Genomic DNA, 20,396 nt, shown 5'->3' on the forward strand with positions numbered 1-20,396 from the left:
ATTTTCCTGAACTAACGGGTTTCTAACGGGCACAGGTCCACGCGCGGTGGTCGTGACGCTGTTCGCCACGTAAGGCGCTATAAACGAGCGTACTGCGCACCTCTTAAGGCGCCCGTCCTCTTCCTTCGCTCGCTGTCGGGTCTCCTTCAGATTGAAGTGCGTTCTCCATGTCACGACGAACCCGTCGATTCAGTTCAGCTCAGTCTGTTCTTATATAGCGCCCCTCACTGCGCGACAAGTTTACCGAAAAAAACTTTACAACATTGGGGCTATTCGTGCACGCGCATCACCATGCCAGGCGCTATACAACGACTACCTGCACAGCGCTAGACGGGCTCACAGTCCAGACTGCCTGTTGGACCCTCGTAAGGGGCAGATGCTCGGGTGACCTGCAGGACGGCTGACGGGACGCGCTCGCTCTGCGTAAAGCATCGGCAGGAAAGGCGCCATGGCGTTAAAGAGAATACATACATACATACAAGTGGCATTTATTCATACGGCGCGTTTGTCCTTTCTCAAAGCAGCGTAAATTAATAAGAAAGGGCGGCACGGGACGAGCGCTAATCGCTCCCGGTGGCCGCTCCTAGCTTGATTTTTTTAACGGAGACCGTAATTAATAATAATAATAATATTTAATCATATAGCGCCTTTAATTAATATAGGAGGTGTTAAGTAACCATCTCCCTCCCAGGGGCCAACGCGACCCTTCGTGCGACTTTTCCGTCAGGTTTTGGTTCACGCGTGAGCGTCCATAAGGTCTCCACATTCACGTGCGTCCCTCGCCCTGAAGCCTACCGGATTTCTTTTTTCTTTTTTTTTTTTCTTGAAGTCGTGCACTTCTCGGGCCGGTGCGACAACTGAATGAGCGCGTAAAAGAGAAGTCCAACTGCAGCAGGACCCCGGCCGGCACCTCAACCAATCACAGAATAAATGAATGAATGAACGAATGAATGAGCGGCGGCGGCGGCGGCGGCGGCTGACTGACCTCGCTTGCTCCTCTTCCAGCGGCTGGTCTGACCCTGACTGTAATCCATGCAGTTGAGGATGATGAGCGCGCAGGAGAAAAGTCGAAACTGCATCTGGCCGGCTTTGGCGACTCGGGAAGCGCGGTGGTCTTCTTAGGGGTCTCCGGGCAGAGCTGCCGGGCGGTCAGCGGGTAGCCTTCCCAACAAACTTGTCAAGAGTCCATTGGAAGGTGGAGATCCCGAGGAGTCGCACATCAGCCGAGGGACAGGCGAGTCGTATTCAGGATTTGGGGAAGGTCCATCTTAGGGGGCGCGGAGGAGACTCTTCTGGAATTTCACTCGCACCCCATTCTTAAAAAAAAAAAGAATGAAATGGCCAGAGAAGATGCGAGAAATGACAGGCGACGAGAGCAGCGCGACTGTCAGTCAGGTCGGGCTGCACACCCAAAGTCAGCCAAGAGATCTAGCGCCTTTCCTCGCAGGTGAAGCCGTGCCTCGAGCCCACCTGGCCGCGGGCTGCGGTGTTCCTGCTCAATGCCCCCGACACATTTGTAAGTCCACGTGCGTCCAAAGTTGGGCTTCCTCAGCCGACCGGGAACTTTTACTTTTTTTTTGCCGGTGAGATGTCCCGTTAGACGAGTCCCGAGCGCAGCGTCCTTCAGACCCGAGGTGGCACCTCAGCGCTTGGCCAGTCAGAGCACCAATGCCGCCGCCGACGCGCCCCTCTACTTTTTCTATGTAACGGCGGTGTGACGTGATGACATCGGAGGGCTCTGGGATTTCGCCTTTCGTAGCCCCTCCAGTCCGCCCGAGTCGCGAGTTTTTTTTTTTTTTCCCTTCAACATTTCAAAGATGACACTTCAGTGGAGCCGCGTCTGTGGTGGGGTGGTGAGGAGGAGGAGGAGGAGGGGCGCCGCAGGGTCCTAAAGACCACCGCGCGTGCGCTGGTCGAATAACTGATAGCTCGGGGTGGCATTCGAGAGCGAAGAACGACAACAACAACCACGTTCACTTTTCTGGCTCTCATCTTCATCCAATGGGGAGCTTACGGCAGGCATCTCAGATACAACGGGCTCCATCACTCAGAACGCAGCTGAAGTGACGGGGGGCTCAGGGTCACACCGAGCCGGCAGTGGCAGCTAAACCCGCAACCTCAGGGTATGAAGTCTGGAAACTTAGGCGCTACACAGACAGATGGTCGGGGAGAACAAATGAGAACAACGTGAGAATTAAAGAAGATGGGGGTGTTGGTGGGGGCACCTCTGAGAACTTGGGGGTAAACGAGGAGACCGAAGGACGAATGAGGGCGACGGGACACGAGAATAAAGAAGTGCCAATTAGAAAAGAGACACGGGAAATGCGCTACATAAATGACAGATAGATACGAATGGCACTTCATAATAGATAGATAAATAAATAGTTGAAAGGCGCTATAAGAGAGAGAGAGAGATATAACAGATAGACAGATGGCACTTTATTTGCTCCCAAGCACGAAGCGTGTAACTCTATGCAGAGGCTCAAGAAGCGGAATCCCAGCCAAGCAGCCAGCAGGTGTCGATTCTCCGATGACCCGATTCTGTGACATGGGCACTGGCGAGCGCCCAGCACGACGACCACTGTGAGGCTACAAGTGACCAGTAAGGCGACTGCCGGTCATACCGATTATAAACAAGCGACGTCACGAGTGTGCAATAAGACGTCTTGATATCTCGGAAGTCGCCGAGGCCACAACAGGAGTGACAGACGAGGAGGACGCGAGTGCTGGAGGGGGCACGAGACCTCAAGCGGGACTCTGAAGTCGCGGTCATTCCTGGTGAGCCCCGGCCAGGTCAGGTCATCGTTTGAGTGGAGGTCGGCTTTCTTTTCTTTTTATTTTATTCCCCCCGTGCCAGTCTCTTTGTCACCCGTGCTCGTGCCCTGCCCCGAGTGTTTGAAGATGGATGGCTGAACGAGCGTATAGGAATTCTGTCACCAGGGCGGCACATGCAGTAACCGAGACTCGGGGACACAAGTGACGTGGGTTCAATCCTCACGAAAGTTTGGGAGAAAAGCAACACCACAGCACGGCGCTAAGGCGAGCACTGAAGGACGGAGATGAGCAACACGACCCGTGGTCAGGACTGGCTTAATCCAGTTCAGGGGCGGGTAAAGGCGAACACACACGGGGTCCGGCGAGCAGCACTCAGCGTGGAGGCGACAGGAGTGGCACACAAGATGGATGGCGCATTAACACGGGGTGGCGATTCCTGCGGACCGGACAGTCTTCGGCCATTTGCGTTTTACACGTGGCCACCACTCGCCCTCGTGCCTAGATTAGCCCCTCTGTGCCCACTGACGACTTTCTCGTTGGCCGTCAAAGGCGGGCGGCAAGGTGGAAGGGCGTTCACGGAGGCGCGCAACTCCGTGGCCGTCAGCAGCCCAGCGCGTGACGGGTTAAATTGGATTAGGAAAGGCGCTGCCGGCCCAGATGGTCGTCAGTTACGGCGGTGCCCAGAGGTCCGCTTAGCACTCAGTCTCGAGTCTGGCCCGCCGCTAATTAAAACCATTTGGTCAGACAGGGCGCAGGTGTGAAGTCCGTCTGGCTGTCCGAGCACGAGGCTAGTGGACTGGCGGCGCTCGTGTCCCTGTCGCACGGAAACCTTCGGGAATAACTGCTGGATTACAAATATTAGGGTGACAGCAGCAGGTCGCACAGCATATCGAACTCAAAAAGTGTTTATTCTGCTGAGCACCACACGGAAGACGCCCGTTGGTTCACTTCGCACAATTTAAAGACTGCCCATCGCCGTGACCCCTTACAGTAGCTGCGCGACGCCAGACCATAATGATGCCCGACACGGGTTCAAATCTGCCAACACGAGCAGAAGGACTCCGGTAATTCTCTCTTTTTTTTCCAGGGTCGAGAAACCCAAAGATGAACTGAAGTAAAAGACAGACAAGACGAGGCGCCCGCCTGCGCTCCCGTATCTGCCGTTTGCTAAGCCGAGGCACCTGCCGCCCCTCCAGTGAAGTTCCCCGGGCGGCCACTAGATGGGGCGCTTGGGCCTCCTAAACGCCGACTTCTCCTCGGCGACTCGCGACGCTTACACTAAAAAAGGCTAACGTTGAGACTCTGCCGTGTCAGGGTGTGTTTGTCGCAGTCGTAAAGTCTTATCCAGTACAGGGGATCGACGGGCACGTTTTCCTAGGAGGCCCAGTGCCAGTTGGTCCGTCGAGAAGATCCACAGGACTGTGGTGCCAAGTGCCTGACGTCACTGGTCTGCCTGCAGTGTTCTTCCTTTCCCCAGTGAGAATAATGTCGGGCACACGTCAGCCCTGCATGCGAGTTCACCCGGGTATTGGATTGGACTGGGCAGGCTTGGTGGCTGTGGACAGGCCGAATGGCTCTCTCCTTGAAATCCGTCTCTTTATTCTTACCAACATACAGGCTCTGAGGCCTTGTCTTCAGGGTAGCTGTGGTTTGTGTCTTATGAGGAGTTGTTCTTGAGGACTCGAGTGAGTCGTAACACTTTGGGAAGCCACCTTGGGGGGAATAAGGAACAGAAGGAATGCTGGATGGCCAAGTAGTCTGCAGCGATGGGGATTCGAGCCTCGAGCCAGCGCTTTCTAGAAGCCGCCTGCAGGCTCCCCTCATGTCCTCGGAGGACCATAAGCACGTTTAGAAAATGGAGCCACAGATCACATGATTCTCCTGATGAGCCCATTTTGTCCAAGGCTGGATTGCAGGGAATTGCATGCTAGGCAGAACAGAAGAAAAGTGACAAACGCCACACCATTTGTCACTCGTTTGTTTAACTGTCCCCTAATGACTCCTACAGATTCTTCTTAAAGGTTTATATGAACTCGGCTTTTTGTTTCTGATTCCCACAATTCTTTGAGTAAAGATGCACTTCCTGGCTTCGGGGCCTCATTGGGCACTAAGGAGCCACCACCCTGAACGGGACGCCAGTCGATTAAATAAGACTCCTGGATGTTGAACGTCGGCCGATCTCGAGAGCTGACGGCCACAAGCACATCCCGCTTTGCCACCCATCCAAAACTTATTAGGTGACCAGAGCTAAGTGCCCCCCCCCGAATCAGGCACAGAGGAGGAGCCGTCCCTGCCCGGAGTGCCAGCTGTTTGTGCCCACTACAGCAGAATCCTCCTCTAGGGAGAGGCACAAAGTGCTCAAGTTTAGTCCTGGGTGGCTACGGCACCTGCTCTTATGGCTCCAAGCTCAGTTTTATGGTTTTAGTTACTTTGCTCATTAAAATGACCAACACTCGACTGTGTCTTTTGTCCTTGAAGTGCTGCGTTTCTTTTTATTTCTTGTTTTCCTGACCAGATGCAAATCAGCAATGAGATGTAAATGACAAAGGAGAAAGCAGCCCACTGCCTCACTTGTGTTGATCCTGTCATTCCAACAGATGGCGCATCAGACATGAGCACTGCTTTTATGAAAACCACAGCAGACGGCGTACAAGAGAGACGTACGCATTACATGGCGCCCTGCAAACGCCAACACGGAGGTCCACGCCGATTACGTTTGACCTCATCTCGTGTTAAACTGGCAGTGAATGTGAGAATCGCTTAGCGCACACCAGCTTGGAGAAGGGAGTGAACTGAAGGTGGATGGGGTGGAATGGCTCAGAAATTATGTGCAACGGCCTCAAGTTTGAAACATCAGTGAAGTGACCATGTCACAAGTGCGGCCCGCCACTCTCGTCTGCTTCCTATCTATGGCACAGACGCTGCCATACAGAACTGGTCAAGAAAATCAAACATGGAGAAAATCCTCCTTACACCCATTGGAGCTCCAAATGTCTTTAACTGTCTCTTCCTACACCCTAACAGATCTGAGAGTCCCAGCAAGTCCCCAGCACCCCACAAGCCGAGGTTTAGTCTCCCGTTTACAGATGAGAGTCCACCACTTTGTTGACGTTTCATTTGAGATTTTGAAGGCCACGTCATTTGACCTGCTCCATTTGTGATGAGCACCTTGAGATGGTGTCATCCATAAACGTGATCCTTCTCACTGAAGTGTTCAAGTAGGACAACTAGAGGACGAGTGAGGAGACTGCTGCTCTTCAGCTTCATCACCCGTTTCCTAGAAGATCGGCAATTCAAAGAGTTCAGGGGGGTAGTTGGACCCCAGTGCCCGTCTGAGGGGAAAATGAAAAGCAAAACCAACAAGCCAGCCGGTGAAAGACAAGCTGCTGTCAATGCAGAGGATTGTGGCACAGCCTGCTTGTTAATCGGAGTCACCGACGAGTCCTGGGACGTTTGCCCTGCAGACTGACCAGTATGGATTCACTTGCGTATCAGACAGTAAGTACTGTCGGCCAGGAGCCACGCAGACACCACCGTTCTCGCCGATACGGCTGTGGGCAGTCAAGCAGGACACAGTGGATGTCAGGGATTAGAGCGGCCATCAGTCTGAACCCACTCCTGCTCAATACCCGTGAGAACGAGCAGGACGGGCGAATTGACGCAGACGCTGCCCAACAGCAGACCTCGGTCTGGGATGGACACACCACACTGCCCTGTGGTAAAGTATGGACGATTTCAATTCAACAACACAAGATGTTAAACAGCAGCTTGTAACAAGGATTCAAATGGACGCAAACATACAACACTCGTGTCTCCTCTCGTTTTTAATGTCAATATTAAAGCATCAAAGTGAAGATGTTTAAAATGAGTCCGAGCAGAGCGAACTGCAAACAGACAAACGTGTGTGTGTGCCCGTGATTTACGTTCTCTTCGGGTCTTCTAGTAAAAGCCAGAGTCCTGAGTGGCCCAGTTGGGTGCCTGTAAAAGAATTTAAACAAATATATACGTGTAAGAATAAAAACTGCTAGCATTCATCACGCATTTCAGAGCTGACATAATTTAAACAGCCTGCTGACTAACAGCGCATACACACTTTCCAATGTCAAGAAGTGTCATTTACAAGAAAAGGATTTAAAAACTGATTCACAAGTACAACAAACGGAAAAATCTCACAGATGACTTCAGCATTTATTTTCTAAAGCCACTGAAGACGGCAGAAACCGACTGACAGCAGAACTCCAGCTTAGTAACTCGCCGTTTACCTCGTTCCTGTTGTTATGGCTCAGTTTCTTCTCGATGTTCATTGCCAGCATCTGGCTGCGGAATGAAAGGCTCTTTGTCTTTTCAATCACCTGCTGATACGGTGACACTGCATTATTGCCCATAACGACATGACCCTGTGAGGAATGAACAGAAACGCCATTAAGACACACACAGCACTTCAGAGTAACAGAGAAACCAAACACACAACGGCCGGCGTCACCGACATTACAGCACTTCGCATGAAGAAATACTCAACAAAATGTCCTGCAGCATGACGTCAGCCGGGTACAATCTGACACACACCACAACAGTTAAAGTGTTAACAACTACGGGGCACAGCAATAAGCTGCCATTTGGGAGCCAAAGACCCTACCATGAAGTTAATGTCCAGTCCACAGGAGATGCAATGACAGCGCGGTGGCAGTCAGTCAATAACCATGAGACAAATCACTGCAAAGCCCATTAGAAAGTGATTCAAACAAACTTCACGTTAAAGAAACGACAATGCACAGCAGTCGGGGTGGATGTGCCAACCAACTGCTAAGGCACGCAAATGCAGACGCTCCCGTTGAAGATACGCCAACGTTCTTCAGGAGTACATCATCCCGACTACACAGTCTGAAGTTAAAACGCATTTACCTGCAGAGCGGCTTATGTAATATCTGAGGGGTGGAAAACAGAAGAAAGACCAAAGATGTGACGGCTCCAAACGGTCCTAGGCCTACCACTGGTCTTTATTCAGCCAATTGTGAATTGAAATCTTTTAATGCACTCGTAAAGTCAAAGTGCGTTTCATTTGCTGACCCATGTATGCAATGCCCATGTGAATTTGCAAGTCTCGAGTGTTTTGCTTTTTAATCAATGAAGTCGGTGACAGCAGGATTCACAGGTCTGTGTAAACTCAGTCTCTCTGGCGTGACTGTTAGCACCGCCATTCTTCCCATCTAAATGGATTTCAAACGGGGATTCTGTGAGGAGACGGAGGTGCAAATAGGAGGAGCAGCAACTCATGGAGTGCTTCTTCAAAGCCAATCGATTAAAACAATTAGACTCGAATCACTCTGATGTGTCATCACTTAGATGGACACCCCACCTAACTGTGATCACACCTGTGCATCTGTTACTTACCCCACGTGGTTTGTAGTGAAAGCAACAACTTTAAATCTTACTTTTGAATTAAGAGTCAATAAAATGGGCTTTAATGGTCAAAACAGATGACGAGCACAAGGCTGGAGAGCTGCATTTTTATGGATGTTCTGGCATGGTTTGCTGTGATGTACTCTAGGCTCAAAGCTTCATGTTCCAAACGTATGTTCTGCTTGGGTATTTTAATGTACGGATACCTTGTGAGCACTTTAAACATGAAATAAATAAATACATGAACGACGACGTGAGCTTCAGGACACTGATAAGCTTTGTCATTTGATAAAAATCAAAACAGACAACTAAAGAGCTGCTTGGACTCTGCAGACAGGACAAGTGATGGAGGTGTGGAGCTGCTGCTTAACAGAAAAGCAATCAGCAGCCAGCTCCACTTTCTTTCTTTTGTGGTATTCGTTTCATTATTTAGCTGTATGACTCATGATGTTCACTTTATCCAAGACAAATTGCAGCTGAAGGAACACTTAGTCAGCTCCGTTTTAGGCAGTACAAGTTGGTTCCCCGTAGGTCTAATTTGTCCAATGATCCATTCAATCTGCAGTTTATTTTCTGTTGTATACATTCAGAGTTATCACTAAATAGAAGAGCGAGCCACTAGGGTTCAGATAACGATGGTCAAAACCTCTGCAACACACACTTGGGAGGTAAAACATAAAAGAAGAACAACTATTTGAGGTGCTATTACAGAGTCAGCGCAAATGCCTGCCACAGAGGTACAGAGCACTGCGGCGTCAGATTCTTAAATGTTCACAAAGCTCACGTCCAAACTCCAAACTCACAAGGTGAGACGGCTAACCTCACTTTAGAGACACGAAGGATGGAGAGCCTTCAGTTTACTTCTAATGTCGTGAAACAAATCTGGACTTGGTTATTCTGGACAGTCAAGGTGCTGTTCTTTTGGGCGGATGGCCTGTTCCTGACACCACAGTTCTACTCTTCTTATGAAACTTTCGACTGTATCAGCATTGCTCCACACTCCTACACACTCCCAGGAGGGTCTTGGCCAAAATGTCTTTTACGCTACTTGACAAGCGAATTTCAATTAAATTAGACAAATCGTTAATCCCAAGGGGAAATTTAGATGCACACAATGGCAGAAACAAGAAAAAATAAAAAAAATACAAGGATACAGACTCACAGGACAATTAATACAATCAATCAATCAATCAATCTACAGTTCTAATGCACATTGTACAGACATTTCAAAATGAACTGTTCAGGAAGAAGCACTGAATTGCCTGATAGTAGTGGGCAGTAAAGATCCTCAGAGGCGTTTCTTAGCCCACCTTAGACGACTGATCCCGAGTGCTCCTGGAGCGGGTATTTCATGATGGCATCCAATTTTGCCCCAGTTCTCTTTTCTACATAAAGCTTTCAGTGTCTCCAGGGTTGGCCCTGTGACGGAGTAGGCCTTCCTGATATGTATGCTCAGAAATGGAGTATCTTCTAAGTTGAAGTTGCATCCCCAAATATATACAAATAAAACAAAACATTCAACTACTATTTAAGACATAATGCACGATTGTCATTTTCCATCCATTCACACAAGGTGACAGTGTCTGTCCTGGCAGCTGAAGGTATGAGGGGAGGCCAGAAAGCCTACTATACTAGGCTGGACCATCAGCCCCTTGTCACTCGAACTCTCACCGTCATGCAATGCTACGAGTATCCAAAGGGGATCTGCTGGACCACAGCACAGCACTCTGAAATGCCAAATATGAGCCATCGTGAGGGCCGTATTAAGTGGACCAGGAGATGCATGTGCTTTCAAGGAATTGTAATGGCAGGCAATGTTTAAGAACTGGGCAGAAACTACAGTCAGAAAATGAAGAGTTAGACCGTAAGTGAAGATGAAACAAGGACTGCCTGGAACCATCAACTAGAAGACATGTTGTTACTAAAACCCTAAACAAAGCTGAGAGTGGAAGGCAAGGAATACACAAGACTGAAGATTTTGGAGGGCTGAACTCCGGGACATCCATGACTTGGCACAGGGTGCCTTTTGGAAGAAGCTCCAAGCAAACAGTCATTTACAGAATGTCCTAGCAGCACATTCTACAGACTACAAAATGACAATATGACGCACAATAATAAATTCATATTAACTTGTACTTAAAATACTAACAAGAAAATGCCCACGTCTTAATGCTCTCAGAAAAAAATGATTTACAAGACAAACTTAACTGTGTGTCCCAAATCGGTAATGCTGGCATAAATCCACAGAGAGCTAATTTAGAGTTTCTAAACAACATTTATTATTCATTTTCATTCCCAATATGTAATACATCATACCCTCAGAAAAAGAAATTAAGCAAATGCAAAAATCAACAAAGACAGTAAACAGATGGCAATCAAAAACGTCCTCTGAGTGACGGCCATTAAGTCACCCGAGATCACGCTTACACAACAGCACTTACCAGAGACGTTTGTTTTATGTTTACAAGCATTCCTGAAACCTATTAAAAAATAGCGATGCTACCAAATAACGATGGTCTCTGATGTTAAGAAGAAAAGCAAAATAAAGATTAAAAAATGAGACTCATTATGTGGGAGGATAACCAGGAACCGCACTGTAGGTCTTCTGTTGGAACAGCCAGGACTAGACTACGTTGTGAGAGTCAAATCTTTATTAAAGAGCAGAAACTTTGTAGGAAGACGACAACTCTTTAGTCCTAAAGCGCTTTTGATTAGAAAAGAGTTAAATGACAGAAATATCTGCTCAAACTGTCAAATGAAAGGCATTCAAATATCGGGTTTAAAAATAAGTGGAGATTTTTTTGGTCAGACCTTCCACAGCCCTTTGAAAACAGGAAGCGTGTTTGTACATAATCTTAAGGGCACCCCTTATTTTCCACAAGCTCTCTCACATGTGTGTTTTGCTGCCGAATTAGAAGCCGTCTTCTGGTTTTTCTCATTGTCTTTGGATTTTTTTTGAACTTCTAGATTAGGATGCCTGCTCAAGTCCAAACAGATCGAGATCCCTTAACCCCTTAGTGTAAGGCTGGCTACACCTTTATGATTTTCAGTGCAGGCGTTACTACTTTTGTAACTGAGATTAATTGTCGTTTCATGATAGTGTGACAGTTTGAGCAGAGCCACTCTTGTTCCAATTAATATTTTACTTCTAGAGAAACTGCTCAACTGCTCAAGCACATCATTTGTCTCAGACTAAAGTATTCTGCACACAACTGTGCTTATCTTTAATCAAAATTTGCCAAAGTTTTAAAAGTGACCCAGTTTATTTTAATATACACAACCACATTCTTCTTGTTACTTGTTACTCCATTTGCTTGGATTTCACTTAAAAGTTCACAGCATTAGTCACAATTCTAGTCTGTTGTATAAAAAGAAAACAGGATGAGTTCCAGTGGCAAACGGCCAGGCCATCATTAAAAATCTGCATTCTGTCTAATGGCCAGTAAACCACTGGGATGTTAGCAATGGCACCTGAATCTGAATGTCAGTCTTAAAGTGAGTAAACATTTCATGAGTTGAGATGCGTTTTATTATTTCATGTGGATGTTTACTGAACATCTAACTACTTGATAACGACAGGTGGCAAATATGGACCTACTGTTGTGCACAAATATTTGAATTCACTGTGTGGTGAATAAAGGTTCAAAAGAAGCCTTTTCAAAGTTTTCTGAAAAAGATGAGGACATAAAGGTCAGCTCATTTATAAAAGGCGATTCTGAAATGAAAAACCTATAAACCTATGACATTTGTAAAGCAGAAGAGGAGAGTCTTGTTTGTAGAAATAAAGTATGAACAATATGTCAAGTGTGAGAACAGGCAGAAGTATACAGCATTCACCATTAAAACAATGACTTGTTGTTTGTTATTTCCATCGAGTTCATGCATACTCACAAGGGTGATGTCAAACATCTTTGAAGGTTACATATGCTGAAAGTTTACTTTGAAAAACAATGCTCAAAATGACAGCATTTAATTCTACCCTCTTCAACTATCAAACTCAGAGGCCAGGTCTCAGGTCCAAGGGTAGACACTTACTCAGACGGCATCAGCTGAAAGCAGCCCTACATGTGACCATCGTGTGCTGTCATTCACTCTCATGTACCACTCGTACTGCAGGTTTATCAAGAAAGGTCTGGTTTTCCTAAAACCAATATTGATTAGCCTCAGGAATACCGGCGTCCGTCTTCATTATTTCACAGACATGTACAGAAAAACAAAGTGACAGTTTAATACAGTCAACAGCGCAGCAAGGAGGGCTTCTCCTACATTGTACACTAAAGTGAACGGGAGTAAATTCTCCAACGTTGGTTTGTACTCCTATTCATAGGCACATCGATCCAACATGTTTGTGTAAGCCTTAGCTCACATGCCATGTGTTTCTGCCCATATTTATTATTAAACTGGCATGAACACGCACATCAATCCCTTATACAAGAAAAATCATCTCCAACCAAAGGCTTTACAAACAAACAAGCCGTCAAGACCAATCTGTATTTTCCTTAAAACGCAACAAAACTCAAGTGCTGGTCCATGACACGAGACATTACCCACCTGAAACTGTTTTCTTCAAGTTCAGGTCACCTTGTCCCTTAACTTTGTCTTGAACTGTCACTGCTTCCAATGGTTTAATATTTATAAATACAACATGAAAAAGGCATTCTTTAAAGAGTGAAATAATGGCCCACATTATGAAGAGTGAGGTTTACAAATAAAATTATAGCTCCAATATTTTTATAGTGTTCAAAACTAGAGTGGGAAAGCAGCTTACCAGTTTGGAGTCGATTTTCGCATCAAGCCGTGCATTGCGGATCAGATTGACAATCCATCTCTCAGCTTCTTCTGGAGTCATATTCAGCTTGTCTGCAAGCATCCTGAAACAAGAACAGAAGAAAGGCTGACGGGCTGCTTCCACCTGCTTATCTCAAGTTCTGAGAAGTTTGGAAAGTCAAAGTTATTTCTTCACAAACAAGGTGCAGATCAATTTGTCCCACAAAACTGTGCTCTGAAGTTTAGCCCTTTCTATACATTTAAGACAACTACCCGGCCTGCATGGGCGCTTTACAGCGGAAGGTATGGGGTATAAAGGAAAAGCTTAGAAACTCACCAAATACGTCCAATGTTCAAGCCTAGACAGTTACCGAGTGCTGACCTACGTTTTGGGATTACAGACACGTTATAAAACGGTTCATATGTGTCATTTAAAAAAAAAAAGCCAATATTATGAGATTCTGCCATTTTAAGAGATGACCAGCCGTGCAGGACAGCTCAGCACTTCTTCCTGCGCAATAAAAGTGGCCGTGGTTTGCTCTCCAAGATCAAATCACATTCAACTTTTTGTGCCATGTGGATGGTTTTGTTTTAATTTGATTTACTTTATTTAAGAACTCACATAAGTGAACAGAAAAACGTATTCCAACTAAAAGAAAAACAGTATCAAAAATATGCAATAAACTGATTATTCCCAGACCCCTTATGTTGTGAAACGTGTCAGAAAGCAAGCCTAAAAATTTGACAACTTTTGATAACTTTTTAAGCTTTTCCTCCGTGCCCCATACAACAACAACATTTATTTATATAGCACATTTTCATATAAAAAATGTAGCTCAAAGTGCTTTACAAAATGAAGAATAGAAAAATAAAAGACACAGTAAGAAAATAAAATAAGTGCCAGTGCGGGCAAGAGGTTTTTTTTTTTGACAAATGCAAACATACCATGTTTGTGAAGAAATACCCGACTTGAACAATACCAAACTTACTCTCTAACATTTAAACTGCATATCCAGTAAACAGCACTAAAGTCATGTTTGCTGTCAGTCCTTGGGCTGAAGGAGTGAAGGAAGCTCTGGCGTCCTGCTCCTAGTCTGTCTTTATGTCTGAATACACGTAAATGAAAAGAGAGGGAAACACACGGATCAGGACTTCTATAAAGGGCCGCTGACCAGTATGTTACTTGCGGTGTCCGAGACGATGCTTACTGGGTCCTCGACTGCTTCCCTTATGACTACATTTGTGCTCTTTGCATTATTACCTGTAATCATATGCATCGGGAAGCAAGATTCTTCAGGCAAGTTGCCAAATGGGACAAAAAGATTCTTGTAGGCATTCATTGTTTCAAAGAAAAACATTCTTGATTTAGGACATTTGCTTAAAAGCATTAAAAAGGCTATTGATTTACAGGCATTCTGCTAAAATTTGTTTTGAAGTCTCCCTTGGAATCTGTAAGACTGAGCTCGGTTTTAATGTCCATAGGCAATTGATGAGCTCCTGGGCTTATCTAAGCCAATAAAACTTTGTTTATGGTCTCGTGATTTCATTTGTCTTTAATTAAAAAGACAAGCTGCCTTTTGGGATGTAACTGATTAATTAGCAGTTGGTGAGGTGTAATTGAGATGGCTATCTGTGAACTTTAAAGATTACCATTACTTAGGATAAAGTTCACAGGCTTTTTGCCAAAGGGAATGTACTCACAGCAGCCTTTCCCAATCTTAGTAATCTTAAAAACAAGATAGGACTTCAAAAGTTGCAGAAATAAAAAAGCTGCACTGCACAAGTAATTTGTACACAAAGTAATAACAGCTGTGCTTCTTGTGCCGCCAGGATTAACTACTGTGTTCTCGTTTCATCTCCCGAATGATCTGCTCAAGTTTGAATCTTAACTTGCAGCATCACAGCCTCAATGTACTGCAACCCGAACCTGCATATTTGACATCACCACTCAGGTTGAACTGACTATACCCAGTAGACGTATACTTTTACATTGCAGTGTCGAAGCTCCAGCTTTGTCTTAATTTGCTACAAGGATCCAAATTACACTCACCTCAGCTCTCGGGCCACAGAGTGATTTATTGAAAGGCACTTGAAGACAGTGACTCCAGCAAGTCTGTCTTCATACAAACTTCACACTTAAGCAGAGGTCGGTCAGTCAGTCAGTCATTTTCCAACCTGCCATATCCTAACACAGAGGTCAATTTAACAAAATGTGCAGGGCGACACAATCTGACTGAGGACAGAGACTAACGATGGCCCTACAGCGCACTGAATAAACTTTAAAGAAGGATACACAGTTCTTTAGTCCGTGATGGCAAGTTGTGCTTTTATGTACAATCTTCACCTCCTAAACATCATGACAATACTGTATACTGAATTGTTGCATTTACCCTTCATCAAACATTTTACAGTGAGCTAAACATGTACACACCTCTTTCAATAAAGCCAAAGATACTATAAAATAGTTTAAAAATATATCACAAACTCATATGTATTGGGATTTTCTTCTTTTCGAACCTGACGACCACCACTGCTGCTGGTGTTCATTGCTTGTTAGCTTTTCTTAGTGCCTTTCAGTCCCAGACAGTATTACGGTCAGAATTCTGAGGACACCATTTTAAAACTGCACTTTGCCTAACCTTCTGTTGATTTGTTCTAACGCCACACATTGAACTGGAACCACCAGGCCATCGCAGCTTTAGCTGTAACTTGAGGTACTTCTGGAATAATATTCAAAGCACCTGTGAAGGCTGCCCTAGATCATGGAGCTGTGCGTTTCAAAAAGTTCTCATCACACATGTCTGTGAGTGTGGTGTCCACACATCTTATTATGAATTATGCAGGTTTGAAAATAAATGGAAAAATATCAAAATTGGTTTGAGTGCAAAGGTAACTCATTCCCAAAGTTCACACGAACCACCGATAAGGTAAGTATAAGCAGGTCCTAAGAGAGGCAGGAACACAATCCCCAGTGAGTCACCCCGAAATGTTTAAATGAAGCAACCTAAGAGCTGGTCACCAGTCGTGCTGCCTCGTCAGTCTGGTCGTAACAGTTTTGACATAATGCACCAGGCTGCAACCTAAACAGATATTGGATGACCAGAAGAAAAGGGCTTCAAGTGCTACTTACAGCGGATGGTGTAAAAACTACACCAAAACATCTCAAGAGTTCTTCAGCTTCTAAGAAGATGCAGGTCTACTTATGATCCACATGGACAACTCTTCAGACCACAGTATCACTATCTACAGCTACAAGTATGGGGACATCTTCCAAAAACCACAGAGAACACACTGCAGTAAGAAATGTCACACAACAAAACATCCAAAAGGCCAGGACCGGAAACAGGGGCCTTCAGCCTTCTCCTGCCACAGATGATGCTCACACTCAAAAGGACACAACAATAGCATTGGCAGTAATGGAAGTGAATCCTAAAGAAAACAATCGCGTTCAGGGTTATAGCGAGTACTACACCTCGAGGGGGTCCTGCAGACCTCTGGAAGAATGTCTGCTGAACATGTGGTCGTAAAAAATGTAATTTTGGTCGCAGTAACAGACGCTTTTGCACGATACCCAACGGGGCCTACCAGTCAAACTAATAAAACACTTTCAGACTGAGGTGAGGGCACATCTCAAGCTGAGGCTGCGTTTTACCACCTGTACAGGATCGGAATGATTCAGTCACTGAGGGAATTGTGAATTCAGAGTCGGAACAAAATATTTTGAAGGAGACCCTTAGACGCCCAGGTTGGGTCTTATAATGGTACAAGAACCGTGTGCACCAAAATCCTCCTGCGTAAGTCTACAAATCTGTGCACTTTATAGATTTAGGAGTGCGGAATCCATTTCTGAAGATATTCAATTCAGGAAAAAACATCATCTAAGTTTATACACAAGTTAAATACAAGTTAGGATTTGTGAAATACTTAAACATTTTTCAACTTCCTACATTAAGTGCTGAATATGAGATTCAGCTTTTTTTTTTTTTACCCAAAATCTATATTGTTTAAAGCAGCTTTATGCCAGACATGAACTGCCACCATAGAGCACTATGTGACGCAGTAAGTAAATTCTATTCCCTGCACCAACATTTTTTCCTTCCAAATACACTAAGCTAGAATGTGTACGATTGGAAAATGGAGGGGGTAAAACTTCCTAGTTCTGTCTTACCACTAACCTTTATGCTCTTCAGCTACTATATGGATCCAATTTCAGGGAGACTGCCAAAAAAAGTAGGACTTCTAATCAATTCCAGACTGCAATCTGAGAATTGCAAGCAATCCTATCAGATTCCAGGCTTCAACCTTGAATACACATTCAAATGCTTCAAAGTGTTCTGATATAAATTTGCTGAGATCATTTATGAAGCATATCTTCACTTAAAAGCTTTGCGTGCACATTCTCAACTATAAAGACCACAATTCATTACAAAACTACTAAATTAAAAAAAGGGGGTAGATGGAGCGTCTATCGTGAAGATTTACGTTACTTGGCCCAGAGCATTACACCAATCATAAAAGGAAACTGAAAAAGAAGCTAAAAACAAGAAAAGTAACAGACAGCCAGAGAGATGCAATGTGACGTCAAAGGTCAATGTGATGTCATGTCAAAGTTCTGATGGGAGCCAAGTGGCACAAGCAGTAGAAAGGGACTTCTACATCGACATGTGGCCAACTACAAACACCACCATGATGCATATACCACATGTTCCCACATTCCGGTCTTCACACGTTACCATTTCATCTTTCTGTAGAAGTATTACTAGAAATGGTAATAATTTCTTTGCGTTAACAATTAAAAATGAAAGCATAAAACAAAACTGAGACAATGGTTGATTCTCTCAATCTTAAAATGCTGCATGTCTGAACTTTAGGAAGATCACAGACTAGAACTATTGCCATCTTTTAGCCTTTATGACATGCAGATCTCCAGCTAGCCCACATTATTATGGTTCAGATCTGAGTCAGCATTTAGTACTCAATGATGGCACAATCAGCGGACTGGGATTTTAAAGGTCAAGGCAAAAATCAATTACTTGTAAAGAGTGAAAAGCACAGACAGTCTGTGAATATTTCATTTTGGGATGCACTTTAGTTTTCTTGACCGAAAACATCAATCTGAAGTCTGATGCTACACTGCATTCTAGAAAGTTACGTAAAACAAAGGGGCTCGGTATCCCAGTGGCCATTAATCCGCTGTGAATTTTGAACGCTCTTACAGCTTAAACCATTCAAACAAATGAGTTAAGCAAAATGGGGACACTGCAATTCAGCCAAAAGGACCATCACACTGTATCCCTTTAAAGTAGCCTACTGGATTTACGTAATGGCTTCCAAATTTCCTTCTAATTTGGCAGAATTCTTATTCTAGGAATTAGAGTACGTGAACACGTAGTGGGGTGGAGAGGGACCTTCAAATCTCTACTTGATGAAAGCTGCATTTGTGACAAGACTTTTCAAATAAAGTCTGTGTACAAGTCACTTTCTCACGTATCTGACATTTTCTTTTTTAAGGATTTATGACTGCATTTGTGCATTCAGGAAGCTTTGGCTGTCTAATAACGCTTAATGAAATGTAACAGTCAATGAAAAATGGTTACTGGCTTCCCATCCATCACCTCCGAGTTCTTGTAGGCACTGTCATTGTTGTTTTCTTTTTAAAGAATCACACATTTATGGCATGCAGTTAAAGCGGGCATGTCAGGTTGAACGAGGTAAGTAGAATGATGGAAGCAAGACAGATCACTTGCTAATGTTTTAAAAAACCCACACACATTAAATCTGCCGGTTGACTCAGCCAGATTTAGCCCAAGACAAATCTGGTTTAAACAGCATTAATTATGTCGTAAAGCTCATTATGAAAGATCAATATATCTGCAAATCGCACACTGCCTATCAGTTGTTCCCAGAATGGTCAAGCACCGAATGTTCCATTATGTCCCTTCATTGCTTTTATCACATTTTAACTGTAATACTGAAGGATATATAATTGTCTTTAAAAATCCGAACGGCACCACAAACTTAACAAAGCATTTTCAAACTCAATTAATCCACATGAAAATTGAGCTGCTGGAGAGGGAGTCTGCCCAGCAGATTAGGGCACAAGTCAGGAACCAGGCTGGGGAAAGGCAAGTCAATCACATGGTGCCAGTTTAGAATCACCAATCAACCTGACACATACAGGTAGTTCAAACTAAAGATGGGACCCAGCTGGATTCCCTAGAAAAGGCATTCTACAGGAAACACTGAGGTACCAAAAGAGGAAAAAATATGTAAGGAATTAATATAGTGGACCTGTGTCATTTAAAATAAAAGTCTGTAATAGGCTGGAAACTTAAGGGCAGATTTCACACAAAAGTTATGAAGGTTTTCTTCACACAAAAAAATCACAGACACATGGAATTAACGACCAAGTAGTGAATTGGAGAGCAGGGCATAAGGATCTTCTTTTGGAGAGTCCAGCTGAGCTTGTTGGGCTGAATGGCCTGTTCTTATCACGATTGTTCTAATGTTCTAACAATACCTACAGGAAGTCTGCTGCCTCTTGGATAATTTCACATGTGCTTTCTTATGGGAGCTGAAGAAATGCTGGTGGGGTTAATGGTAACACTTACTTGCCTGTTACTCCATTCTTCATATACTGGATAAACTATAAACTAGCAGGGGAAAAGTTAATTTGCTGGGTCTCTTTGGTGGTCACTGACCTGTGATGTCACATGCATGGGTGGATGGATGCAAGTCCTGGGCAAGCCACTTCATAAAAATATAAAGACTGAATATTTTGTCACTTTATGCAGAATGTCTAATGAGTGTGCATGGAGGGCGTAGTGGTTGTATGTAACTGGGGGTTTATTTTAATGTACTATTATGATCTGGTTTTTGAATATTATCAAACTTTGTGAAGTTGCTTTTACAATAATTTTATGGAAAGATTAAGGGATTATTTCAATGACTGTGCCCTGATAATTTATACTATAATAAAAAACAATAGTGACACTTTTTTTAGGACATGTCTTTAAAAGCACCACATGTTATCTATGGGTTTCACTCTCTCAGTACTCTGATTTTTCTCCAACATCTAATAGAAACATTACCTGGCAACTCTACACAGGAGCTGCAAGAGAGAGTTTGGAATCGTTTGTGCATACGCAGTCCCGTCCACAGTTGGATCCTGCCTTGCTGCAGTAGGTTCCAACCTCAAACGTGAACTGAATTAAGTGTATTGGGAAAAGAAAAAAATGGCCTCCCTAAGTGTCAGGATTATGAACCGCAAACTTCAGCTTAGAACCAACTGTTGAAAGGGACAGAAACTGGAAGGACAATGCTGTGTGTCCGACCCCCGGCTGGTTGTGATGACTCTGCTATCCAACAGATGTTACTATCATAAACATTCGTCTTTACAAATCCTGCACCAAATGGTATCAGACAGACAACTGGACAGACATACTGCACTACAG

General features: G+C 44.5%; 2 protein-coding genes across 2 annotated transcripts in view; both read right to left on the reverse strand.

Moving 5' to 3' along the window:
* rspo2 (R-spondin 2) overlaps positions 1-1,793 on the reverse strand; it is a 130,574-nt gene extending 128,781 nt beyond the window's left edge. Inside the window, exon 1 of the mRNA XM_039736587.1 lies at positions 986-1,793. Coding sequence (XP_039592521.1) covers positions 986-1,079 — 94 coding nt within the window. The 5' untranslated portion in view covers positions 1,080-1,793. The remainder of the gene's footprint in view (positions 1-985) is intronic.
* Positions 1,794-6,581: 4,788 nt separating this feature from the next.
* Positions 6,582-20,396, reverse strand: part of LOC120516198 (eukaryotic translation initiation factor 3 subunit E-B) — a 72,564-nt gene continuing 58,749 nt past the window's right edge. Inside the window, exons 11-13 of the mRNA XM_039737711.1 lie at positions 12,944-13,046; positions 7,038-7,172; positions 6,582-6,753 (exon numbers count right to left, since the gene is read on the reverse strand). Of these exons, the coding sequence (XP_039593645.1) occupies positions 6,715-6,753; positions 7,038-7,172; positions 12,944-13,046 (277 nt within the window). The 3' untranslated portion in view covers positions 6,582-6,714. The remainder of the gene's footprint in view (positions 6,754-7,037; positions 7,173-12,943; positions 13,047-20,396) is intronic.

The sequence above is a fragment of the Polypterus senegalus genome, chromosome 15, assembly GCF_016835505.1.
Source record: "Polypterus senegalus isolate Bchr_013 chromosome 15, ASM1683550v1, whole genome shotgun sequence".
In the NCBI taxonomy this organism is placed as follows: Eukaryota; Metazoa; Chordata; class Cladistia; order Polypteriformes; family Polypteridae; genus Polypterus; species Polypterus senegalus.